This window comes from Scleropages formosus, chromosome 22 (genome assembly GCF_900964775.1).
Source record: "Scleropages formosus chromosome 22, fSclFor1.1, whole genome shotgun sequence".
Lineage (NCBI taxonomy): Eukaryota > Metazoa > Chordata > Actinopteri > Osteoglossiformes > Osteoglossidae > Scleropages > Scleropages formosus.
Genome location: NC_041827.1, coordinates 24,480,915 through 24,508,368, shown reverse-complemented (window position 1 = coordinate 24,508,368; position 27,454 = coordinate 24,480,915). Strand labels below are relative to the sequence as shown.

At 45.8% G+C, this 27,454-nt stretch overlaps 1 protein-coding gene across 1 annotated transcript; it reads right to left on the bottom strand.

Annotated features, from left to right (window-relative positions):
- Positions 1-18,701: 18,701 nt before the first annotated feature.
- LOC108923334 (histone H1x-like) lies at positions 18,702-22,308 on the bottom strand. Its single transcript, XM_018734011.2, has one exon. The coding sequence runs from the start codon at positions 20,172-20,174 to the stop codon at positions 19,434-19,436; it is 741 nt and encodes a 246-aa protein (XP_018589527.1). The 5' UTR covers positions 20,175-22,308; the 3' UTR covers positions 18,702-19,433.
- Positions 22,309-27,454: the final 5,146 nt, after the last annotated feature.

Sequence of the window (27,454 nt, the reverse complement as noted above, 5' to 3'; positions counted from 1 at the left end):
AGCCGGGCTCCAGCACTTGCCCTAGCCCGAACCCTAACCCTAGCTCCGGCCAAAACCCTACCTCCAGCCATAGGCCAGGCTCGGGCCCCGACCCTATCTCCAGCCCTAACCCGAGCTCCCAGCTGAACTCTGGCTGCTGTGCAAGCCACAGCGCCGGCCCCGCAAAAAGCTGAAACCCTTAGCCGGGCTCCAGCACTTGCCCTAGCCCGAACCCTAACCCTAGCTCCGGCCAAAACCCTACCTCCAGCCATAGGCCAGGCTCGGGCCCCGACCCTATCTCCAGCCCTAACCCGAGCTCCCAGCTGAACTCTGGCTGCTGTGCAAGCCACAGCGCCGGCCCCGCAAAAAGCTGAAACCCTTAGCCGGGCTCCAGCACTTGCCCTAGCCCGAACCCTAACCCTAGCTCCGGCCAAAACCCTACCTCCAGCCATAGGCCAGGCTCGGGCCCCGACCCTATCTCCAGCCCTAACCCGAGCTCCCAGCTGAACTCTGGCTGCTGTGCAAGCCACAGCGCCAGCCCCGCAATAAGCTGAAACCCTTAGCCGGGCTCCAGCACTTGCCCTAGCCCGAACCCTAACCCTAGCTCCGGCCAAAACCCTACCTCCAGCCATAGGCCAGGCTCGGGCCCCGACCCTATCTCCAGCCCTAACCCTAGGTCCCAGCTGAACTCTGGCTGCTGTGCAAGCCACAGCGCCGGCCCCGCAAAAAGCTGAAACCCTTAGCCGGGCTCCAGCACTTGCCCTAGCCCGAACCCTAACCCTAGCTCCGGCCAAAACCCTACCTCCAGCCATAGGCCAGGCTCGGGCCCCGACCCTATCTCCAGCCCTAACCCTAGGTCCCAGCTGAACTCTGGCTGCTGTGCAAGCCACAGCGCCGGCCCCGCAAAAAGCTGAAACCCTTAGCCGGGCTCCAGCACTTGCCCTAGCCCGAACCCTAACCCTAGCTCCGGCCAAAACCCTACCTCCAGCCATAGGCCAGGCTCGGGCCCCGACCCTATCTCCAGCCCTAACCCGAGCTCCCAGCTGAACTCTGGCTGCTGTGCAAGCCACAGCGCCGGACCCGCAAAAAGCTGAAACCCTTAGCCGGGCTCCAGCACTTGCCCTAGCCCGAACCCTAACCCTAGCTCCGGCCAAAACCCTACCTCCAGCCATAGGCCAGGCTCGGGCCCCGACCCTATCTCCAGCCCTAACCCTAGGTCCCAGCTGAACTCTGGCTGCTGTGCAAGCCACAGCGCCGGCCCCGCAATAAGCTGAAACCCTTAGCCGGGCTCCAGCACTTGCCCTAGCCCGAACCCTAACCCTAGCTCCGGCCAAAACCCTACCTCCAGCCATAGGCCAGGCTCGGGCCCCGACCCTATCTCCAGCCCTAACCCTAGGTCCCAGCTGAACTCTGGCTGCTGTGCAAGCCACAGCGCCGGCCCCGCAATAAGCTGAAACCTTTAGCCGGGCTCCAGCACTTGCCCTAGCCCGAACCCTAACCCTAGCTCCGGCCAAAACCCTACCTCCAGCCATAGGCCAGGCTCGGGCCCCGACCCTATCTCCAGCCCTAACCCTAGGTCCCAGCTGAACTCTGGCTGCTGTGCAAGCCACAGCGCCGGCCCCGCAAAAAGCTGAAACCCTTAGCCGGGCTCCAGCACTTGCCCTAGCCCGAACCCTAACCCTAACCCTAGCTCCGGCCAAAACCCTACCTCCAGCCATAGGCCAGGCTCGGGCCCCGACCCTATCTCCAGCCCTAACCCGAGCTCCCAGCTGAACTCTGGCTGCTGTGCAAGCCACAGCGCCGGCCCCGCAAAAAGCTGAAACCCTTAGCCGGGCTCCAGCACTTGCCCTAGCCCGAACCCTAACCCTAGCTCCGGCCAAAACCCTACCTCCAGCCATAGGCCAGGCTCGGGCCCCGACCCTATCTCCAGCCCTAACCCTAGGTCCCAGCTGAACTCTGGCTGCTGTGCAAGCCACAGCGCCGGCCCCGCAAAAAGCTGAAACCCTTAGCCGGGCTCCAGCACTTGCCCTAGCCCGAACCCTAACCCTAGCTCCGGCCAAAACCCTACCTCCAGCCATAGGCCAGGCTCGGGCCCCGACCCTATCTCCAGCCCTAACCCTAGGTCCCAGCTGAACTCTGGCTGCTGTGCAAGCCACAGCGCCGGCCCCGCAAAAAGCTGAAACCTTTAGCCGGGCTCCAGCACTTGCCCTAGCCCGAACCCTAACCCTAGCTCCGGCCAAAACCCTACCTCCAGCCATAGGCCAGGCTCGGGCCCCGACCCTATCTCCAGCCCTAACCCTTCCTCTCACCTGAACTCTCGCTGCTGCACAAGCCACAGCACCAGCCCCACACCAAGCTGCAACCCTTCGCCTAGCTCCAGCTCTTTCCCTACCTGTAACATTAGTCCTAATCCTTACCCCTTACTCTAACCCTAATGCAAACCCTAATCCCTACACCTAAACCGTAACCCCTAACCCCTATCCCTAACCCCTGTCCCCGAACCCCTAACCCCGAACCTTAACCCTAACCTTAACCCTCACCCTAACCTTCACCCACCTCCAAGCTGTGAGAAACATGCAGACAAGTAGAGACTGAAACAGTGTATAGTGACCCAAAGCTGGAGACAAAAAAGATAACGCATTTGCGCCATGTGCAGAAAACAGAATAGGGTTCTTATGTTTGCAATATCCGCAGAAAAGAAGAAGCCCATGAAAGCAAAAAGATTAAACCCTAACCATAGCTCTAGCCATAACCTTAGCTCCAACTCCAACCTTAGCTCCAACTCCAACCTTAGCTCCAACTCCTGACGGGCTCAGGTGAGGTGAACCAAGCACACACATCCCTAACCCTAGTTCCAACCCTAACCTTAGATCCGACCTTAACCCTAGCTCTATCCCTAACCCTAGCTCCAACCCTAACCCAAAACCTAACTCTACATTCTAAACCCTAACCCAAGATCTGACCTTAACTCTAGCTCCAACCCGAACCCGAACCCTAACCCCAACCCCAACCCAAACCCTAGTCATCACCTTGATCCCAGCCATCACCCTAAACCTATCCCCAGACCACACATGACTCATACACACTCCAAAATTTTTTTTCCCCTAAAAAATCTCCCATCCTCAGCCTACCCCGGTCCAAGCATCAAGGCCTGCCCTGCACACCTAAACCCCAAACACACCACAGCACACTCACCACAGAAATTTTAACCCACCTGCAATTCCACAAGAGACTCACAAGGGGAGACATTACTCAGCAACAAAGAAATTAAAAAATTCTCTGACAACACGTGGGACTCTTGATCCACCTCTCTCCCACAACCGGACACCCCATAGGCAAACATACACTTACATTACGCTTTTACACACCTCCTAGCAATGCTTCCTTCACCAGCATCTCTCCACCATGCAAAAACACACCTAAAACAAAAGGGACATGTTACAACCTGCAGGAGAACACAATGTTGCCAGAGCAACTAGAACACAACGGTGTGTACGAAGCCCATAACTCTTTTCAGTCCAACCCTAAACATAGCTGCAACCCTAACCCAAGCTCCAACCCTAACTCTAGCTCCAACCCTCACCCTAGCTGCAGTCCTAACCCAAACTCCAACCCTAACCATTGCTGCAACCCCAACCCTAGCTCCAACCTCAATCAAGCTCCAACCCCAACCCTAGCTCTAGGGAGAGCTGTGTATTGCTGTTGGTGTAAGAAGATCAAGCCCATTGCTCATAGGCCTTATTTTCTTTTGTAACCCAATGTTTATTTTTGTATTAGGATGGGGTTAAAGTTTTGTTGAAGATCATCTTTTTAAGTAAAGAAAAATAAACATTTTTGGTCCTACTACTTCGGTTCTCCACTTTTGCTTCCATCCATTGTCCGAACCCTCACACTAACCCTAGCTCCAACCCTAACCTTAGCTGCAGCCCTAACCCAAGCTCCAAACCTACCCATAGCACCAACCTTTACCATATCTCCAGCTCTAACCCATGCTCCAACCCTAACCCTATCTCTAACCCTATCTCTAACCTTAGCTCCAACCCTAACCCAAACTGCAGTCCAAACCCAAGCTGCAGCCCTAACTCAAGCTCCAGCCCTAACCCTAGCTCCAAACCAAATCCTACATCTAACCCTAACCATACAAACCTGCTCTAAATACCTAAACCCCAACCACATCACACCACATTAACCACAGAAATTTCAACCCACCTGCAATTCCACAAGATACTCACAAGGGAAGACATTACTCCGCAACAAAAAACTAAAGAATTTCTCTGACAACACATCTAACTCTTGGTCCACCTCTCTCCCACAACTGGACACCCCATAGGCCAGGGGTGTCCAAACTACGGCCCGCGGGCCAACTGCGGCCCGCGGGTCAGTTTTTATTGGCCCGCAGCAAATTCTGAAAATATAATTGAATATGGCCCGCACATGGCGCTTGAGCTCAACTCTGTTGCACTTCTCAGTTTCAACACTAGATGGAGCCAGTCACAGAAAAGGTGCTTCTCCACTAAACAAAATTAAGCAAAGAAAAATATTTACCACGAGTCACCAGAAATGGCAGCACCGAAGAAACGCAAGATAGCAAGTGAGTGTAGAAGATTTCAAACACGGTGGGAAAATGAATATTTCTTTAAAGAAGTGAGTTAGAAATACACACAGTAATCATGTGTCAATATGTCACCTCTTGTGTGTGGCCCGGGCCTTTGCTTATTTTTCTGTATTTGGCCCTCACCAAAAAAAACTTTGGACACCCCTGCCATAGGCAAACACATACATACAGAACGCCTTTACACACCTCTCAGCAATGCTTCATTCACCAGCATCACTCCACTATGCACAAACACACCGAAAACAAAACTGCATGTTACAACCTGGAGGAGAACATGGTGTTGCTAGAGCAACCGAAATACAATTGTGTAAACGAACTCCATAACTCTCCTCAGCCTAACCCTAACTGAAACCCTCAGCCTTGCTCCAGCCCTAAGCCTTGCTCCAACCATAACGCAAGCTCAAACCCTAACCTTAGCTCCAGCCCTAACATTAGCTCCAACCTTAATTCTCACTCCAGCTATAACCCTAGCTCCAACCCTTCCCATAGCTCCAGCCCTAACCTAAGCTCCAACCCTAACCCTAGCTCAAACCCTGACCTAACCTCTAACCTCAGCTCCAGCCAAAACCTTAGCCCCAACCTTAATTGTTGCTCCTGTCTTATCCATAGATCCAGCTCTTACCCTAGCTCTAACCCTAGTTCCAATCCTAACCATAGCTCCACCTATAACCCTTGCTGCAACCTTAAGCCTAGCTCCAACCCTAACTGTAGCTCCAACCATAACACAAGCTCAATCCCTAATCTTAGCTCCAGCCCTAACCCTAGCTCCAACCTTAATTCTCACTCCAGCCCTAACCTAAGCTCCAACCTTAACCCTAGCTCCAATCCAAACCTAAGCTCCAACTATAACACTTGCTGCAACCCTGTGCCTAGTAATGGTCCAGAAGAAAACGAGGGGAATTCGTATGTGTGTGGATTTGCGAGGGCCCAATAATGCAGTTTTAGTGGATGGCTACCCATTGCCGCATATGGACGAGATGATGATGCTACTGTGAGGTGCGACTGTGTTTTCAACCATAGACTTAGAAAGTGCGTATCATCAGGTACCTCTCCATGAAGACAGCAGGGACCTCACAGCCTTCATTACACATGAGGGTCTCTTCAGGTTCTGTAGGGTACCTTATGGCTTAGCTTCTACTCCGTCAGCTTTCCGGAAGATGATGGCTGTCATTCTTAAGGGATTCCGGAATGTTGCAAACCACCTGGATGACATCATCGTATGGGGACGCTCGCTAGAGGAGCATGATCAAGCACTGAAGGATGTATTGCAACGCCTCAGAGATGCTGGATTGCTCCTGAAGGAGTCAAAGTGTCACTTCAGGAGGCTGAGTTTGAGATTCTTAGGGCACATGGTGACTGCACAGGGTATTCAGCCAGACCATGAACACCTTTCTGCAATAATCGATGCACCTGCACCAGCAGATGCTGTTCAGTTGTGTTCTTTGCTGGGTCTTCTTTCTTGGTACAACAAATTCATTCCCAATTTTGCTTCTGTGGTGGCGCCTTTGCGTGCATGCTTGCAGGATGACAGTGGGTTTTGCTGGTCTGAAGCAGCTGAAGATAGCTTGACTGCAGTCAAACAGCTTCTTGTGAACAGTCCTGCTCTAGCCCCTGTTTGACCCTGACCTGCCAACTGTCATCTCCACTGATGCATCTGATTATGGCTTGGGTGCTGTCTTTTCACAGATACACGCTGATGGTCGTGAATGTACTGTTGCTTTTGCATAAAGCACACTCACCCCAGTTGAATGGAAGTATTCCACTGTGGAGAAAGAGGCTTTGACGTGTGTTTGGGCCCTCGAAAAGTGGAGGACATACTTATAGGGTCGCAGTTTTACCTTGCGGACTGACCATCAGGCATTAGCTACGCTGCTGACTACGAAAGGGACTGATAGAGCTGGCATGCACATAGCAAGGTGGGCAGCTCAGTTGCTTTGCTTTAACTACGCTGTTCAATACTGTGCGGGATCCGACAATCGCACTGCAGATTGTTTGTTTCGCCTGCCTCTGCCATGTCCTTCCACTGAACAAGACACCGAACCTGAGTTGGTGGCTTTGCTGTCCGCTGCTCTGACCGCCGTCTCACCAGAAGACTTTGCTGCTGCTTCGGCTCACTTTTCTGAACTCTCTGCTCTGCGTACACAAATTGCGCATGGGTGGCCGCCTTCTCCTGCTGCTTTGGACTCGGTATTATGTTCATACTACAAACTACGGCATGAGTTCAGTGTGCAGAATGACTCTGTGTTTAGAGGTTTGCAGCTGGTGGCACTTAAGGGACTCCGAGAGACGTTAGTTCGTCTTGCACATAAAAGTCACCAGGGAATTGTGCGAACAAAACAACGCCTGCGTGAACTCTATTGGTGGCCTCAAATGGATGTGCCTGTGGCTGAGAAAATTGCCACTTGCCAGTTGTGTCTGTCTTTGGATAAGACAGCCAAACCGTCTGCTGCACCTCTCCAGCCTGTTCCTTTGCCTTCTGCACCTTGGGAACAACTGGCGATAGACATTGTAGACCCATTTGAGTCAGCTGTTTGGAATTGCCGATATGCCTTGACGCTCATGGATTACTATAGTAAGTGGCCTGAAGTAGCCTTTACTGCATCTGTGGCAACAAAGCAAGTGACTGCTTTCCTTGTCTCTGTTTTCAGTAGACATGGCAATCCAAGGACACTAGTCACTGATAATGGGCCTCAGTTCACTTTGCCTGAGTTTGCTGCGTTCTTGAAAGACAGGGACATTCAGCACATTCGTACATCGGTGTATCATCCGGCTGCAAATGGAGCTATAGAACGCTTCCACTGTGTGCTTAAAAGCATGATCCAACCAGCCATTATACAATCAGCGCCATGGCAAGAAACAGTGACTGACTTCCTTCAGATATATCTCGCTAAACTGCATGCTATGACAGATATCTCACCCTTTGAATTGCTTCATGGACAAAAAATGCGCATGCGCCTTAATGTCCTTCCACCTTTACCTTCTGATCAGGAGCCTGCACTGCTGCACCAGTGCATAATTCTCCAGCTTCCCTTGTTCACTGAAGACACAACACCTAGCTCCAAATAACCCAATTTATTAAACCTTCATCCCCTAATAACATTACGTGACAGACAGTACAAAAAAACATGGAGGCCTGGATGAAAAGTAACATGTATATACTCCAGGCCCATTATGAAGACATGATACACACACAAAAATCCACTTCTGACTTAGCCAGTGAGGCAGAATTGGAGGTGGAAGTGAAGTTGGCAAAAAGTAGATACAGACACAAATTAAAAGAAGAAACATTGATCAGAACGAAACATATCCTGGGTCTTAATGAACGGAAAACAGAGAGGAAAAAGACAGGGTCAGAATAGTAACCTGTCTGGGGCCGGCAAACAGCCACCGGACATAGGCACAAGTAACAAACACGGAGCAGAACAAAGTAGGAAGGGGTAGGACAGGTAAAACAATAGCATAAGTACATAGGGAAGCAGACACACCACCTAGGGCTCCACAGGACAGACAGAGCGGATAAAAAGGAAAAAGAAAGCAAACAGAAAATGGCTACAGTGAAGTAAATAAACAGAATGTCAAAGGGAAGGAGACGGAAGAAACAGGCAAGGGAACAGAGACGTATAGGACCTATACGAACCAACACCAGTGTAAGGTCCCAGGAGGGAGCAATAATTGAGGCCCTCCCGGAGAGCCGAACAGTTGTGGAAAAACAGACAAGCAGGGAGGGAAACAGACAGACTACAGTGGAAGGGACACAGAATTTACTGAAAGTAGAACAGGCCATAGATGGCAGTGCAACACTCAATACAGAAAGGGGTGTGGAACAGGAGCAAACAGATAACATAAGAAACACGTACAGGAGCCGGAGCCCCCCTGTCAATTCAGAGGAGGAATTGGTGCCACAGATTGCAGTAGCACTTCGGGCACCTAACACGGCACTTGGCCACGGAAAGGAAGATTGCAAAATGGGAATTAGAAACCCCATTTCCAGAAAAGTTGGGACACTTTCTAAAATGCAATAAAAACAAAAATCTGCAATTTGTAAATTCTCTTGAACCTTTATTTAACTGAAAAAAAGTACAAAGAAATTACTTTTAATCTTTTGGCTGACCATCTTGATTGTATTTTGTAAATATAAGCAAATTTTGAATCTGATACCGTCAACACACTCCAAAAAAGTTGGGACAGAGGCAAAATAAGAGTGAAAGTTTATAGAATATTCAAGTAACACCGTTTTGGAAGATTCCACAATAAGCAGGTGAATTGGTTACTGGTGAGGGTATCATGATTGGGTCTAAAAAGAGCATCCACCAAAGACACAGTTTTTGCAGACAAGGATGGGCCATGGCTCACCAGTTTGTGCCAAACTTTGTGAGAGAATTGTCAATCAGTTCAAAAAGAACATTTCTCAATGCAGGATTGCAAAGAATTTAGGTCTTTCACCATCTACAGTACATAATATTCATGTAACCATGAAAAGATTCATGGACTCCGAAGAAATTTCAGTGCGTAAAGGGCAAGGCGTGACCTTCGAGCCCTTAGATGGCATTGCACGAGAAGCCGTCATGCTACTGTGACAAATATAGCCACATGGGCTCGGGAGTACTTCAGCAAACCGTTGTCATTTAACACAGTCTGCTGCTGCAATGGACTGAAATGTTGTGGAAACGTGTGCTGTGGTCAGATGAGTCTACATTTCAGCTTGTTTCTGGGAAAAATGGATGTTGAGTTCTCCGTGCAAAAGACGAAAAGAACCATCCAGACTGTTAGCAGTGAAAGGTGCAAAAGCCAGCATCTGTGATGGTACAGGGGTCCATCAGTGCCCACGGCATGGGTGGCTTGCATATGTGTGAAGGTAACATTTACGCGGAGGCATATATTGCGATTTTAGAGAGACGTGTTACCATCAAGGCAACATCTTTTCCCAGGAAGTCAATGGTTATTTCAGCAAGACAATGCCAGGCCTCATTCTGGATGTGCTACAACAGGGTGGCTTTGTGGACACAGAGTGCATGTGCTTGACTGGCCTGCCAGCAGTCCAGATCTGTCCTATTGAAAATGTATGCCACATCGCAAAGAAGAGAAGCAGACAATGACAATCATGGACTGTTGAGCAGCTGAAGTCTCGTATCAGGCAAGAATGGGCAAACATTCCACTTGCAAAACTACAACAATTAGTATCCTCAGTTCCCAAATGATTAAAAAGTGTATTTAAAAAGAAAGGTGATGTAACAGAGTGGTAAACATGCCTCTGTCCCAACTTTTTTGGAGTGTGCTGCAGGCATCAGTTTCTAAATTTGTTTATATTCAACAAACAGAATTAAGTTCATCAGTGAAAACACTGAAAATCTTTTCTTTGTCCTTTTGTCTGTTAAATAAAGGTTCAAGTGAATGAACAGATTACAGTTTTTAGTTTTTCTTGCATTTTTAGAAAGTGCCCTAACTTTTCCAGAAATGGGGTTTGTAGAAGTAAGGGAACTGAGCATAACTATAGGGGATGAAAATATAGGAAGAATCGCAGGCACCACGCCGAACGGGGTTCAGGTAGACAGCTACCCAGAGGCCAACTTCTTTCACAGAGCCAAAATATTAGAAAAAACAAACGTACACCTTCACACACAACAGGTTAGGTATTAGCTGCAGGACTTCATAACTGTCTGCAACAACCGTACAAGACAGCTATCAAGCAACTACAGCACATGTGGAGGGTGGCAAGGGAAACTTTCCCGAATGCCTCCATACACACGCCTCTGATACAATACTCTGACATGTTATCCAGGGAGCAACAGAACACACTGGACGCCATCAACAGACACATTGAGCAACATAGGAGTTCATTACCAATGATCAACAAACTTCTATTTAAAGTTGGCCATCTTAAAGTAACACGGTGGACAACAGGAACAGCGCATTTGACCATCAGACACTGGCTGGACCAGTTAAACTTTTAAGGGTGGAGACGTGCAACAAAAACACAAAGAACACCAACATTATCAATTTGCCCAAAACCAGAAGAGGAACTTCTGGAGAGAGGCCTCACTTTCATTCCCACACCAGATGGACCAGACTTGGGGAACTCCTCAGGGACATCCATTCATACAACAGAAAATTAAAAGTATTAGACTACTTCAATTTCCAACAAAAGAAACAGCTAACCCTGTTCTGCCCGCAGATTTGTTTAGTTCATGTGATTAATTGCTTTGTTGAGCGGAACCTTTATTTCCGTAAGTTATACGCAATTTGTGCACATGCGCTATTTCCATGATGCGCTACTGTCGCGATAGGCATAGTGGAAGCGTCTTGAGTTCTGTGTGCTTTCCTACGCCCGTGGAAGCAATAACTGTAAGTTGTGAAGTTCTTGCAGACATTGGCTAAAATGTTTACGTGCTTTAAGTTTGACCTTTGTAATGTAAACTCTGTTTATTCAGCCGTAACTCCACGTTATTGTCTTGTAAAATGCGTGTGTGAGTTCGCGCTGTGTCATGCTAAGTGTGCTATCGGCAAACGATTTAACTAGTTATTATGACGATTGTTGTAATTAGACTAAGTTTCCTTTACTGTTTCTGTTTATTATAGTTTCACTCGCATTTTCACATTTGGAGACAATAAAGGAGCAAGACGCTCATAATCCTGGCTCGTGAGAATCGAGTTTGGCTTGCTGTTAAACTGCGTTAACGTACTGGGTGTGCACAACACGCAGGGAGAACAGTACAAACCCCATTTGCCAAATCATCTAAATGGGAACCAAATTTGAAACAAGTTAGTCCCAATATTCAGAAATTAATCAAAGATAGCAACAGCATACTATGATCCATCACATACACACACAACCAAAAACATAACCTCAGCCCACCCTTAAGGGGGGCAATACAGACACTATGGAAAGAGAAACATAGTCATTAAACCGGCAGACAAAGGTTCTGCAATCGTAATAATGGACGCACAACAGTACAAATACGAGGCCACATGACAACTAAGTAATACGGAACATTACACTCTGCTCCCATATCCACTGGGACCAGAAAGAAGTCAACGAGATTTTAACACAGTTACAAATCAAACAGTATATAACAAAGAAACAAAAAACAAAACATTACTTAACGGGACCTGAAATTCCACGGGCCCAAAAATTTCTACCTCCTCCCAAAAATACATGCAGACCCCAAAACATGGACGGTCCCTAGAGAGATCCCTAAAGAAAGGCCTATAGTGTCAGACTGAAATAGTGAAAGTACCCTATAGCAGAGCACATTGACAGCTATCTGAACCCTCTGTCCCAGCTACATACTGTGGGGCGCAGCGCCGTGGGTTTGGATGGGGCGAAGGACGCAGAGGCAGCGTTCATCACGAAGAAGTTATTTAAACACCAGCAGTAGGGAAATAATGCTCTTAGTCCAATAACCCCCGATTCTTCCAGGACCTGCACCTACAGCCAGCCTTCCCAGCCTGCTTAGCACCCCCAGGCTCTCTCTCTCCACCCACTGAGAAACACGGTCACCCCATCATTTCCTCCACACCCACATGTCACATTATTCCCCATAATACAACTATTTACATTTAGGCGTTTCCCTCCTAAAACAGTAAAGTGGGGTCGTTATGCAGCCCCCCTTCAAAAATATAGCAGCATCCCCGCTGCTGCCTGCGCCACATAAGTGTCCCAATGTCCGGTGCTGTTCTCACATGCCTCCAGTCGGAGCCCAGGTCCCAAACGCTCAGCGCTGGTGGTCAAGACGAGGACACTTGCAGCAGCCCGCCGTGGCGGCTCACTCAGGGGTCAAGGCGGCCATCCTCGTCCCCTGTCCACGTGGCCTCGGTCCCAGTATGGCTTCTTCGTTCGCACATGGCACATACCAGACATGGCAGCGCCCACATGGTCTTTGCCGACTGCCTTGCGCTCCCCGCAGCCGCTCTGCGTTGTCCCAGCTCCATCGTCGGGGGCGAACATCCCTGTCGCGCCCCGTCGGCTCGCTGCTCGGTCATCTTTCGGCAGAGGACCAGGCAAAAATTCCCCTGCTTGCCGCTCACACCTCTGCCGCCTCGCCACACGCCAAGCCCACTGCGAAGCTCGTAAATTTGGCTGTTTCTTGCTGCACAGCCCTCTTCCTTTTGCTGCTTTTGAAAGCTCACCGGGGCTTCAGGCAGGCTGGGCACTTTCTCCACGAAAGCAGCGGAATCTTGCTCCGTGGGCAAATTTGCGTGGGAAACTCACCGCGGGGCAACTTTCCTCAGCCCCAACGATTGATGGCAGTTTACTGCCTCTTCCTACCACTCCTACCGTGGGTGCAGGGAGACTCCACTTGACCGTCTTCAGTGGCACTTCACAGCTTCTTCCATCCTGCTAACTTTCAGTAGAACACTGTTTCCCCTTTCTTCCTGTTTGGTGTTCAGTCACTCACAAATCCAGCATCTCATCATCCTCTCCCATCCCACTCTGACACCCATGTAGCATGCAGCACTCTGGGTTCAGATGGGGTGAAGAAGAACATAGAGATAGAATTCATCAAGAATGATATACTGAAACATCAGAGGACCAGGACCAGGACCACACACTGAGAAACACGGTCACCCCATCATTTCCTTCAGAAGTGCCCCCAGTGGTTGCACATCCATATATCACATTATTCCCCATAATGCAACTATTTACATTTAGGAGTTTCCCTCCTAAAACAGTAACATGGGGTTGTTACAATATATGTGGCAGACTGGGAGCAAACATTATTTAACAAATGCCCAATCAAACCACTTCTCTACTACAGATATCTAGATGACATTTTCTGAGTCTTGCACCACAGCCACACAGACTTGAACACATTCACAGTTGTAATAAACACACACTCTCCAAAAACAACAGTAAAACAACACTGAGACACACTGGAAGTAAACTTCCTGGACACCGCTGTATATTACAGTGAATCTCAGAATGGCCTTAAATCACTAAAAACTAAGGTCTTTTTCAAAAAAACAGACAAACTTTGTCTTCTACACAAATCCAGTTATCACTCTAAGCACACACCCAAATAAACAGTGGCATCACTAAGGTTAAGGTTACTCAGTGTGGTAATTCATGCAGGGGCATGTCTAAAGAGGTGGCACATGACAGCACCAGCCCTCCCGAAATATGATTGTGCCCCCCCATCGCCATTGAACCAGAGAACTGTCAATCTGATGATGCTCAACGTCATTGGATCAGAGCACTGTCAGAATCACAGTACCACGTTTTTCAAAGAGGAGGAGAGACACATTTACATTTATTCACTTAGCAGACGCTTTTTTCCAGTGACTTACAACAGATACTATGTAGTGTTACCACACACCTTACCAAGGTGACTTACACTGCTAGATACACTACTTACAATGGGTTACTCATCCATATCAGTGGAACACACACACTATGTCACTCACAGGTCTTTTGAAAAACCCTTGCAAACTCTTTAAAGTCACTTCAAATGCCAGCAGCCCCGTTTCTATTGCAAGTGCTATGTCTTGAGAATGTGCTGCATTTAACAGACGATCTCTTACGAATCCTCATCTAAAAACTGTCAAAACTTGCTCACCACGTGGCCGAAAATTTTCTCAAATTCGCACCATACTCACTTATCGATTCACCATCCACTTGATTCCTGGAGTGGAATTTGCACTTAACAGCTCAGTCAGCTCTGTGAAAGTCTTTTGCGACGGTTTATTTAGTACTGTAAAAGATTTAATTTTTGGATGTGGTGACACTAGGAGACTGTTCAATAATGGTGCATATGTGTGTATGCTGAGTCTTTTCTTTCACAGCCTGGTAATCAGTCTGAACCGTAGCAGGGAGGCTGTCTCACAGGAGAAATGCTGCGTTGCTTAACGCATCGGTAAAATCCTCACCAATTCGTAATTATACGAAGCAGCGTCATCTCCCTCCGTGACTCCAAGCCACGGTGTGAGCGCCCTGACCACAAAGCGTTGAACTCGCATGTGCCAACTAGCTAACAACTTTTATCGCTGGGCTAACTAGTCAAACACGCTGTAGCACTAAAATGTTGATAGAAAAAACCAAAACAAAACCGCTGCCACCAATGTAACTGAGTATTCTTGTAGGATTCGCCTAGACAGGTAGGGTTCCAGAAAATAACAAACGATACCCATCCAGGCTGGTTTCAAACACCTTCAAAGTTTTTATTCGATACAACACATGGGAAACTTACAAGAAGACTGGCTGATGCGCTCCAGTGCGCACATACAAAATCCCGCCTATGGCAAACCCCGAGGGGGAGAAAAGACTCATCATACATACATATGCACCACTATTGAACAGTCTCCTAGTGTCACCACATCCAGAAGTTAAATCTTTTACACTATAATGGTGTGCATAAGTCCATGATTAGCAAACCGTGAGTCCTTTTCCCCAAATGGTTAGAATACTGCTTTCTTTTTTAAGTTGGCGTCCTTCAATCCATTACATTAGCTGCAAAATACTGCTCAAGCCTTTCCAAATAGGCATCGAACTGTTCCTGGCTTTCGTCAAAGTGGAAATCCTCTGGCTAACCGAAAGCCATTTTTCACCAGCTCTGTTCGCTGTCACCCTAGTAGAGTCACGGCGAGCCAGAGCCCAACCCGGAAACACAGGGCACAAGTCCAAGGCGGGAGGGGACACACCCAGGACGGGACGTTAGTCGCAAGGCAGCCCAAGCAGGGATCGAACCCCAAGACCCACCACACAGCGAGCACCACTGAACCCGCAGTGGCACCACGCCACATGAAACTATGTAAATGTAAATACATTTAGGCTCTGTGTATGATACTGTAATTTAAAGGTGTAATTTAAATTTTGCTAGTTGTTTAAATACGTCACTACTCCTGCCATTACATTCAGTGATCTACAAGAATTATGATTTACAATATCCAGTACTGTGGCTGTTATCTGGAGTTCACGTATGCATATTATTGCTGTAGAGAACAACACTACCCCAGTCCACATATTTATATATACACTTTGATCTTAGCCAAAAGGCCACATATTTAGATATATAATAGTGATATATATAATTATTATATATACAATAATTATATATTTCAGTGCTTTCATACCATGAACAGACACGAAGTATGGATGAGTTACCCATTGTAAGTAGTATATCTAGTGTAAGTCACCTTGGTGAATAAGGTGTGTAGGCTAGTAACACTACATAGCATCTATTGTAAGTTGCTTTGGAGAAAAGCGTCTGCTAAGTGAATAAATGTAAATGTAAATGTAAATGTAAATGTAATGGTCGAGACACAAGTTGACCTTGGGCGGCATGTTGGCACAGCAACTAGCAGTGCTGTCTCACAGCGCCTGGGTGGTTGAAATGCACTCCAGCTACAGAAAGTTGGACTTGACCGCACTAAGGAGTCAAAAGTTGGTGATGTTCACAAAGAAAGTGACATACAAGGGTTAGGGTTAGGCTATTGACACGAATGTGCACAAAGCAAACAAACCATACAATGTTTATGTCCGAATCAATAATGTGCGAATGAAAATGGAGGTCGATACGGTGGGCAGCTGTTTCTGTGATTTCAGGGAAGTTGTACCACCGCAGATTTCACAAAGTAAAACTCTTTCCAGCTAATTGTGTTCTGAAAACATACAGCAAAGTCCCTAGAGCTTAAGGGTAAAATCATAGTAAGAGTGAAGAGTAAGGAACAAATACACTTGCTAGACTTGATGGTTGTAAAGGGAATGGGCCTTCTCTAATGGGTAGAGACTGGATAAGTCACCTGAACTGAGATTGTTCATGCATTAACGTGACTAGTGAGACAGCTGAGCAGTTGTGTGACAGATACTCCTCAGTGTTTCAGTCAGATTTAGGGATGCTTAAGGGAATCAGTGCTAAACTCCATGTAGTGAAAGAGGCTGTGCCAAAATTTTGCAAGCTATGCACTGTGGCCTATGTTTTGAGAGATAATGCTGAAAAAGAGTTATGCAAGCTAGAAGCAGAAGGTGTAATCTCTCCTGTCAGTTACAGTGAATGGGAAGCGCCCATTGTGTGTATTCCCAAAAAGGACAATAGTGTAAGGATATACATCCAGAGAATTTGAAGAATTCTTACTGCTAAATGGAGTAAAGCACACTAAATCTCCTGCGTATCATCCCGCCTCAAATGGGTTGGCCAAATGGTTGGTGCAGAATCTAAAGAAATGCACATGCAAAGAACAGAACAGTTGGGAGTAGGATGCTTCAACACTGTGTCACTAATTTTTTGAACAGCTACTGCAACACACCTCACAGAACTACTCACAAGACACCAACAGAATTATTTCTCAAGAGATCAATTTGTCTCTTATCAAGCCACACTTTTCACAGGCTTTGAAGTGTGAGAGCTCTTCAAAAACTGATAAACCTTGTAAAGTCAGGACCTTTACTGTGGGGCAAATGTTTTTGGTAAAAAATTACCGGGGGGGGGGGGCAGGGGGAATGGTTGAATGGTATCATTTTCAAAGTGCTGGGTCTAGTAACTTACATGGTTGGTGTGAATGAAAACTGTGTAAAGAGACACGCGAATCAGATGTTGAGTATTAAATCCATGTATAACAGTGGTGCTGTTGAACAAGGTCATATTTCTTACAAGAGAAGAAACTGGGACTATGGTGACACTGACATGGACATTGAAAGGGACAATGAAATTGTCATATCAGAAAGAGCTGAGACTGAATCAGAGGCAGAGCCGGCACCTGAAGCAGTGCCACCGCCATCAGCATCAGCAATTGGAAGTGTTCCTGTGAAAGCTCATCCTGTCCATAGCAGGCGTGCTCCCAAAGGGTTGACTTTATAAAAAAAAAAAAAAGTCTGTGTTGGTTATAAGTAAGCACCAAATGTTTGTGTTGGTTGTAGTGTTGTTAATGATTGTTAAGAAATGTTCTCTTAAGAACTAGTAAGCGATTGGAAGTTACAGGGGAGGAGCTGTGCCTGTGGTGTTTTTACAGCAGGAGCAAATCATTTAGAATTTATGTAAAAGAAAGGTTCCAGCCAGCCTGTAGGGTGTAAGGTTAAATGTTGCTTAAACGCTATTGGTCAGTTCTTAGTTGAAGCCTGGGTGAGAGCAAAAAGGAAGAGAAAAATGTGATGTGAGCTGCTGTTTCTTAATAGACTCTTACTTTGCACTCAAAGTGTTCCAGTGCCGTGTTTCAGCAAAACCTCTCAAAGATCAGTGTACCTTCCCTGTGGATGCCACAGGGCTTACCAAAAATCTTTTTGTTGTTATAACTAACTACAGGGATATACATTTCTGCTGAAACACTGCAAAAAAAAAATTATAGGCAGTCATTTTTGTGTCACCACCTCTGATAGTGTCATCCGGTGCGGTCCGCACCCTCCACACCCCCCCCAGTAATGCCACTGCAAACAACAGAAAGGAACAGAGCCAGAAAAACCAAAAGAGGGACCAGTATAATGAAGCCAGAGCAACTCAAACAGAACACATGATTTTTTAAAAAGGAATAACCTCAAACCTGTAACCTTTGGGTCCAAAGGCAGCAGTACTAACAACTATACTACCAAGTGGAAACTGATACAAAGGTATAAGATACATTTTATTGGCACACATTTTAATTTAAAGCTGGAATATACAGTAGAATGATTACTATGACAACTTAACCTTTCTGTGTTATTAGAAGTGCAAAGGGAGATGACACATGCAGTAATATATTAAGCCCTCTTATTTAATAATTTTAAAAAAGGGTTTGAATTATGCTCCAATAAGCCAGAGACTAGTTAAACTTTGTGGAAGGCTTAATTTCTTAAGACGTTCTTGAGAAAATAGCAGTTAGGACTCCACATTTAATTTCAGGGTTTTTTTTAATTATTAGTTTTCTTTTCAGTCATCATTGTTTAAACTGTTACACGAATAGCCTATTTGGTTGTATTGTAGTATGACAACAACATTAGTTACACAGTGTTTCATAACTGAGTAACCAGTACAACTAAGCACTTGTAGCTTTGAAGTGACAAGTGTCTCACCCTGACTCTACTGATGATCCTACTTGGCAGTTGGTGTGTGATAAACTGGCATCTCGCTAGAGCCCACCTTTTACCTCCCAAGACAAGCTATGGATGGATCACTCGGCAAAATGACTGAAGATAGATATGACATTTTTGAGAACTTTAATGGTTAACCTCTTTATTACACAGAAGTATGTGCAAAACCATGACACTAACAGCAATACATTCCACAAAGTTCCTGTCAGTTTTAATAAGTTGCTTTCACTGGAATATAAGGTTAAAAAAAAACGCTGTTCCTATATTTCAAGGCGATTACATTTTCCGTTTCTAATAATAAAACTCTTTACAAAAGCTAACAACTTTTTTCTCAAGGAAAAAAGCAAAACAATTTCAGCTCAGTTGCAAAGCACAAAAAATATATGACATGTACAATATACACGATTTCTTGGTCCCCCCCGTTTGGACTGACACACATACACATGTCAGACATGTGGGAGCGTGAACCGAACACGTCAAATCAGAACAACCCGTCGTAGTCTAAACTGAGCACGTTAGAGACGTGGACACAATCTGAAGAAAAAAAAATATATAACAGAAAAAACACGAGGCTAACGACGTTTGCCAGCTAGCTAAAAAGGTTGCATACAACAATTATCACACACGTATCAGACTTATTCAGAAAAGCATCCTACCACGGTTCATTTTTATTGTTAAAACTCTCATGTGTCGCCAAAGCTCAGCAAGTGTAAAACCGAATAGCACTAAGCTGCTTACAGTAAAACACAGAGTATAAGGATAGACAAGTAGATGGATGGATGAATGGATGGTTGGATGGATGGGAGCGCGTTCCAGATGCGTGCACGCGCTCCACCTCACGCTCTCTCACTTGGCCCCTCGCGCCGCTCGAGAGCTCTTTGCCATCTTCGGTACCGTGTTCTTGCTGCTCTTCTTAGACTTCTTTACCTTCTTGGGAGGGCTGGCACTCGGCTTCTTGACCACCTTCTTAGGCTTGGCGGTCTTCTTGTTCGAAGTGGCGTGGGACTTCGACGGCGTCTTTTGTTTAGGACTCACTTTTGCCTTCACTTTCTTCTCGGCGGGCTTCTTTGCTCTCTTGGCCGCGGCGGTGGCCGCGCTTTTTGCGGACTTCGACTGTATCTTTTTTTCTGCAGGCTTCTCGAACTTCTTTTTGTTCAGCTTGAAGGAGCCGTTGGCCCCGGTGCCTTTCACCTGGACGAGCGAGTCGTTCTGCAGCAGCGCCTTAATGGAGTAGCGCAGGTACGTGCGCCCATTCTGCTGGTCGAACCACGACACCTTTTTGGTTTCGTTGTAAATTTTGGCCAGAGAGGAGCCGTTCCTCTCGCCCAGTTTGCGGATGGTGTCAATCACCAGCATGCTGTATTTACCGGGCTGGTTCTTCTTCTTTTTCTTCTTCTTCTTTTTGTTGTTGTTGTTGTTGTTGTTGTTGTTGTTCTTGATGATGATGATGTTTTTCTTCTTCTTGGTGGAACTGCCAGTCCCAGCAGCCGCCGACTTGGCCCTCCTGGTCGCCGCAGCTTTCTTCTTGCTGCCCGAGCGGCTCTCCTCCGAGGTGGACACGGGCGCGGCTTCCTGCGCAGCGGCCATATGGTTAAGAGCGCTTTTAAGACCGAAGCGTGTTTACTGTCACGCTGATATTTAGGTTTCCTTTTTTTTTTTTTTTTTTTTTTTTTTGTGGCAGTTGCTTCTTTGCTGTGATTTAAATGAACGCGACTACGGCCTTCAGGCGCGGCGATATAATATAACAGAAGCGGACCTGTTTGGGAACAACAACATGGGCAGCCACGGCGTGCGAGAGGTTGTGCTTTTTCTGCTTTATTTACTCTCAGTTTCCTCCAACACGGTAGGGCTCTTAAGCTGAGAAAGGTACCAGTCCGGAAGCCTCGGCTAAGCCGTTCGCAAAGCCGTGCGGACAGGAGCGCTTTGCGGAGCAGCTCCTGGGAAAAGGGGCGAAGTTGAGCGCTCGCCTCGGCATCGCAGGGCTCTCCAGGATGGGGGCACTCCCTTCGGAGCGGGATATCTGCGAAAACGAGCAACAGAATTGCGCGTGCTTCACCTCTATTAATAAAGCGGGGTCCAAGTAATTTTCCTTGGCCCGATTTGCCTTTCAGCATTAAAGGGATGTTTGGCTATTAAAAGTTTAATTTGTGTCAAGTAGCACAACGGACGCCCTCGCGCGGCGGCACGTTGCATGGTGATATGAGGTTGTTTTCTGCTCTCGGTTATGCCTTTGGTGCATAATACGCAATAACTGGCCCAGCAGCCCGCTTTCGAAACATAGAAACGTAGATTTATGGTTTAGGACTGCGACAACTGTTGGATAACTAAAATATACCGATCGTGTTTAGCATAAATAGAATACTGAAAAAAGTAAAGCGTAGATACTAGACGCTATTGTTGCATCGCACAGGCACACCCCTATGGTATGGATGGAAAATTATTACCAAGAGAGTCTGGTTGTGCTTTGAACTGTCCACTAATAATTCAACCAAAATCAGCTAAAAAGTTTAATTGCGAGTGACACCATATGAGCTCAGTAATTTACGTGTATTCATTTATCAGCTGCTCTTCTCCAAAGTGACTTCCCCTGAACACTAGTATGTGGTAGTACCAGACCACACCTTTTCCCAACCAGGGTGGCTTACAGTGCTACATACATTACTTACAACAAGTCAGTCATCCATACACCAGGCAAACACACTTCCTGTTTGTCACTCACACACTACGTGTAATTTTAGAATCGCCAGTCAACCTGAACAGCATGTCTTTGACCTATGGGAGAAAACCCATGCAAACTCCACACAGAGTGAACAGGGATCAAACCCACATCCTTTTGCACCACCCAGACACCATGAGACAGTGGTGCTACTGACTGTGCCTCCGTACTGCCCCTTGTGTCACCTGTGGTCACAAAGTCTTTTTAGAGTGAGTTATAGTTTTCTTTCCCTCATTTACATTTACATTTATTCATTTAGCAGATGCTTTTGTCCAAAGCGACGAACATCTCAGCAGGTCCCTCAGGTCCAAGCGTTAGCCTGAAGTTACAGGGAGTGGACAAAATAACAGAAACACAAGATATTAATATCAAGTACTCGGACCACCCTTTGGCTTCACAACAGCTTCAGCCCTTCTTGGGATACTCATACTGTCATGCAAATCCTGAAATTTGCGCAGTGGGATATTTCACTGTTCTTCAAGAAGCCTCCAGTTCTTTTTGGGATGAAAGAAATCTATTAGGCACCATGCCCTGCAGAAATTCCACGTTTGGCACATGTTGTATTTATTTTTGAGGCAGATCCGTTTAACACGTTAAATTTGCAGTTTTTGACACAAATGTATCTGCAGTTCATTCACTGGCTGTTTAGCCTCGCTGGAACTCTGTTACTTGCCTCATGTTGTTTAAACTCACATATCTAAATGCTAAGTATCGACACTCTTTTATGGCAGGCACATACTGATAATTAGCATTCAACCTAATATGACTCCCCTTTGTAGTTGCCTTTGTAATTGTGATTTAGTTACTTAAATTTTAAACTCCTTTTTCACTTGTGGTTTCCATAATTTTGTTCACCACCCTGTATGTGTCTTTTGCTCTTAAGATATTGGTGGCACAGCAAGTAGTGCTGCTGTTTCACAGCATCTAGGTGGAATGAGAGGACATGAATTTGATTCCTTCTCAGTCTGTGGAGTTTGCATGTTCTCCCTGTGTGTACATGGGTCTCCTCCCACAGTCTAAAGACATACTGTTCAGGTAGATTGGTGATTCTAAGTCACCCACAGTGTGTGAATGAGTGACAGAGAGAGTGTGTTTCACTGATGTATGAATGAGCAACTCATTGTAAGTAGTGTATATAGCAGTGTAAGTTACCTTGGTGAATGTGGTGTGTGGGCTGCTAACACTGTATAGTGTTAATTGGAAATTGCTTTGGAGAAAAGCATCTGCTAAAGAAAGTAATGTATACCATTGTGTTTCGATGTTTAAACTTAATGCATAAATTGTACTTTTGCTGAGATGTACGTTGCTTTGGACAAAAGCGTCTGCTACATGAATAAATGTAAAGTGCGGCAAGTTTCTAGCATAGCTGGGTGTAATCGGTTGTTAGGAGGAGACAGCCAACTGGTGCCTGTGGTCAATACCAAATTACTTTCTCACACAGAGACAGAGTCTGAAACCGCTTGTCACAAGCAGGGTTGTGTTGCCTAACCCAGCAACACAGGGCACAGGGCTAGGGGACACGCCCAGGATGGGATGCCAGTCTGTTGCAAAGCACCCTTAGCAGGACTTGAACCCCAGACCCACGAGAGAGCAGGTGCAGGCACAGGCTAAACCCGCAGCGCCACCCCCCCCCCCCCCCCCAAATTATTTAATTAGACTATTAAATCATAACATGACACATTAAGACACAAAATCTCCATTAAACATCAGAACACCACAATACTGACATAGGACCCAATCGCTCGCCATGCTCCTCCCCCTTTGCCCTCTTGGCCGTGCCACACACAAGACGGACAAAATCAAAAGTCCAAATGTTTTCAGTTCTGCCACCAGTGTGGTGGAATGACCTCCCTCTCTCACTCAGACCAGCTGAATCCCTCTCAAAATTCAAGAAGGGTCTCAAAACACATCTTTCACACTCATTTGCCTTCTGATCTCATATGTGCCTGATACACTAGTATTATTTTTGTTTTAAATCTATATGCCATGCTGATAATTGTGTAAAATATACTGGTTCATACTTCAGTATGAGTCAAATTGACTGTACTTTAAGAATAACGTGTCTCCATTTAGATATCTCCATCTTTTGGTGTAATACACTTTTGTATTTTTTTTCACATGCGCATTTCTTTGGAGAAAATATTTTGCTGAATGAACAAATGTAATAAAATTTGCTTCTCATTAACTTCTCCAATAGATGATGTCCTTGCCAATGAATACTGCACCTTCAGTTTTTCAGGTGATTTTAAATCACTCTTCTTCACAAATCTAAAAATGGACCCCATTGTACCCAGCAATCTTACAACATCCCTTTCTTTCACTAAGTTTCTGAAGTGGTTTTCATTCGACCAAATGAATATCTTGCCAGAAATGGTATTGCTGAGAAAACAAACTACCCAACTTCTTAAAATTATTACAAGAACTATATTAATTATGTATAACCAACCTTATCATGTCTGTGATCCCAGTGCTCTGTGTAACTGTGTGAGAACTTTAGCTTATACAGAATCCTTATTTTGACTAGTTTTTAATGTTCCTTTGTATACAGACACATGTCCTCTGCTCTGGTCTCTACACTGACTCCCCTGCAGCATTAGTAGTGAATAGAGCTGCTGCCTTGCACTCAAACAACAGGACTTTGAATCCCACCTCCTGCTGTGCTGGACTCTTGATCAAGGTACTTACAACTCAACTGGTCCAGCAAGAATGACTTGGCTGTATAAATCAAACGTTTCTTTGAAGAAAAGTGTCATTTTAACAGGTAAATATATACACAGCCAGCATTTTAAGACCATTGTCTTAGATCAAAGGTTCTTACATGGGTTTGGTTTCATTTCACTGCTGTGGAGTTTCTACTCTGCTCTTGCTTTCTGCAAGCATATATGGAATGACTTCTTTTTCCCCTCTTCTTGCTCTCAAATTACACACACACACACATTGCCTGAACCACTTGTCCCATACAGGGTTGCAGGGAGCCAGAGCCTAACCTGGCAACACACAGCATACAGCTGAAGGGGGCACACCCAGGACGGGATGCCAGTCCGCCACACCAGTCCACCACAGGGCACCCCAACAGGGACTCAAACCCCAGACCCACCAGAGAGCAGGGCCCAGTTCAACCCACTGTGCCACCATACCTCCCTGCTCTCATACTATAGATTAAATGACCTGAGTCTAAAGGTGGACACCAGTAATGTTGCTGTTTTTTGATTTTTTTTAACTTCTGTTCACTTTTGATCCTGATGTCAGTGTACTGCATCTCTCTCACACACACACACACACACACATTTTCAGAACCGCTTGTCCCACATGGGGTCGCGGGGAACCGGAGCCTGCCCGGTAACACAGGGCGTAAGGCCAGAGGGGGAGGGGACACACCCAGGACGGGACGCCAGTCCGTCGCAAGGCACCCCAAGTGGGACTCGAACCCCAGACCCACCAGAGAGCAGGACCATGGTCCAACCCACTGCACCACCGCGCCCCCCTGTACTGAGTCATCTTCCTGAAAAGTTGTTAGGTTTCTCTAAGAGAGATTTGTTTTGACTTAAGTGATATCTGAACAACAGACCATCATGTTGCTCTGCATGATCATTTAGCACAAGAAGTTAGTCTTAGTTATATATATTCAAAGGGTTCTATTATGGGCCCATTATTCTTTTTTCTGGGGGGTGCAGTGGTGCAGTGGGTTGGACTGAGTCCTGCTCTCTGGTGGGCCTGGGGTTCGAGTCCCATTTGGGGTGCCTTGCGACGGACTGGCGTCCCGTCCTGGGTGTGTTCCCTCCCCCTCCAGCCCTATGCCCCAAGTTGCCAGGTTAGGCTCCGGTTCCCTGCGACCCCGTATGGGACAAGCGGTTCAGAAAGTGTGTGTGTGTGTGTGTGTGTGTGTGTGTGTATATATATTCTTTTTTCTACATGTGTCTTCCTGGTCCTGTGAAAAAAGAACATGTAATTACTTTGTATTGAAATGCAACTTCATATCTGTCATTTGAATATCAGGATTCTTTCATTATGTCCCTCAGTCTTATGACAGGCTGAAATTGATGGATGTCACAACACTTCTGACAGCTGAAACAGGACATGATAGTGACTACACATAGCAGCCAAAGATTAAGCATGAGAGCCAGATTTACTTTTAACTGACACTTTTCTCCAAAGCAACTTACAATGTTAAGGAACTCACAACTATTTATCCATTTATACAATTGAGTAATTTTTTGCTAGAGCAATTTTAGTGTAAGTGCCTTGCTTAAGGGTACTACAGCTAGTGGAGAGGCTTAAGCCTGCCACCTTTGGGTCTAAAGGCAGCAGCTTTAACTGCTACACTACCAGCTGTCCCATCAGATCAGGTAATTCTGATTTGAGTCTGTGTAATATTATAAAATATTACAAGAGTAAGATCTTTTTTTAATCCAAAGATGATGCCGAAAAACACTACCTCATGCATTTTTCATGAGCAAACTGCCATTCATCCATTTCTAAAACCACTTATTCTTGTCCAGTTTGTGGTGGTTTAACAGACCGAACAGGCCACCTAATACTTCCTTTTCTCCAGGATGTCTCCAGCTTCTCCTGGTGGGTCCCCAGCCATTTCCAGCCCAGATAACAATTATAATGTGTTTAACATGTCCTGGATCTGCCTTGTGCCCTCCTTTGTGTGGTGTTCAATCACCTCCTGAAGGAGGCACTCTGGGAGCCTTCTAACTAGATACCCAAGCCACCTGAACTGGCTTCTCTTGATCTGAGGAGCAGAAACTGCACACTGAGGGCCTGTCTATGAAGTGAGCCCCCAACCTACAGACAAAGCTAATTTCTTCCACTTGTACCTACACTTATGCTCTTTTGGTCAGTACCTAAAGGTTATGACCACAAATGATTGCGAGGACTGGGATGCAGCCAAAATGCTAAAGTATGAGTTGTGTCCCATGACTCAGGCATCGCTTAACCACCACACTTCTGTACAGCATCTGCAAAATTGCAGCTGCGCCAGCGAGCTGTTGGTTTATCTTGATTTTCCCATTGTCATGCATGAAAAGACCCCTAAGATGTGTAAACTCCACTACCTGGGGCAGCTGCTAAATAGAACTAAAATAAAGAAACTAAACGGAACAACGTATCTTATCTTAGGAGAGAACCATCAGCTCAGATCTGAAGGTGCTGACCTTCTTTCCCACTGTTACAGTCTGCTGCAAACAATTCTAGTGCATGCTAGAGATTACATTTACTCATTTAGCTGATGCTTTTCTCCAAAGCGACTTAAATTATCACAAGCTTCAAATTATTTACCCATTTACAGATAGTGCCCGATTTACGATGGGGTTACGTTCCCAAAACCCATCATAAGTCGAAAATGCATTTAATACATTCAATACACCTAATACACACCTCTGCGTGACAGAATGGGAAACGCGGATCGCTGTCGTTGCCTAGCATCGCGAGAGTCTCGCGCCACGTATCACTTGCCTGGGCGGGGAAAAAAAAAAAAAACAAAACAAAATTCAAAGTATGGTTTCTACTGATTGTCTATTGCCAGCTCACTATTGTAAAGTTGAAAAAATCATAAGTTGAACCATTGTAAATCAGGGACCACCTTAACACTGCTGGGTAATTATACTGGAGCAATTTAGGGTGTGTGTGTATATATTTTCACACATACATACATACATACACACATATATAATTAGAAATTTTTCACTACATATGAGAGTGAAATGTAATTAGATATTGTACATACAGTATGTAAAACTGGCCATATATTCTATCAGAAAGAATGCACCAAGACATTGTATTCAAGAACCTTTTATTATCATTATTACTCTGAAACCCAGATACATTTATTTTTAAACAACACTCTGTGCACTCTTATTAATACCGTGATGGATCCTAATGAGTTTTCAGTACTTTAACTTTTCAGTTTAAAGTACTTTTTCCTTGATGCAATTAAGTTCTAATCATCAGAATAGCACATGAACAGATTGTAAAAGATTATCCAGTTGATTAAAAGTAATATCAAGCACTTATTAACAATTGTTTGCCAACCTGAGCTACCAGCACAAACAGATGGATATTAAAAAAAAAAAAAAAAACTGCTGAAACTGTTGCAATCAAATAAACCAAGATCTAGAGGTATGGAATTGAGTCTTGCAACAATACA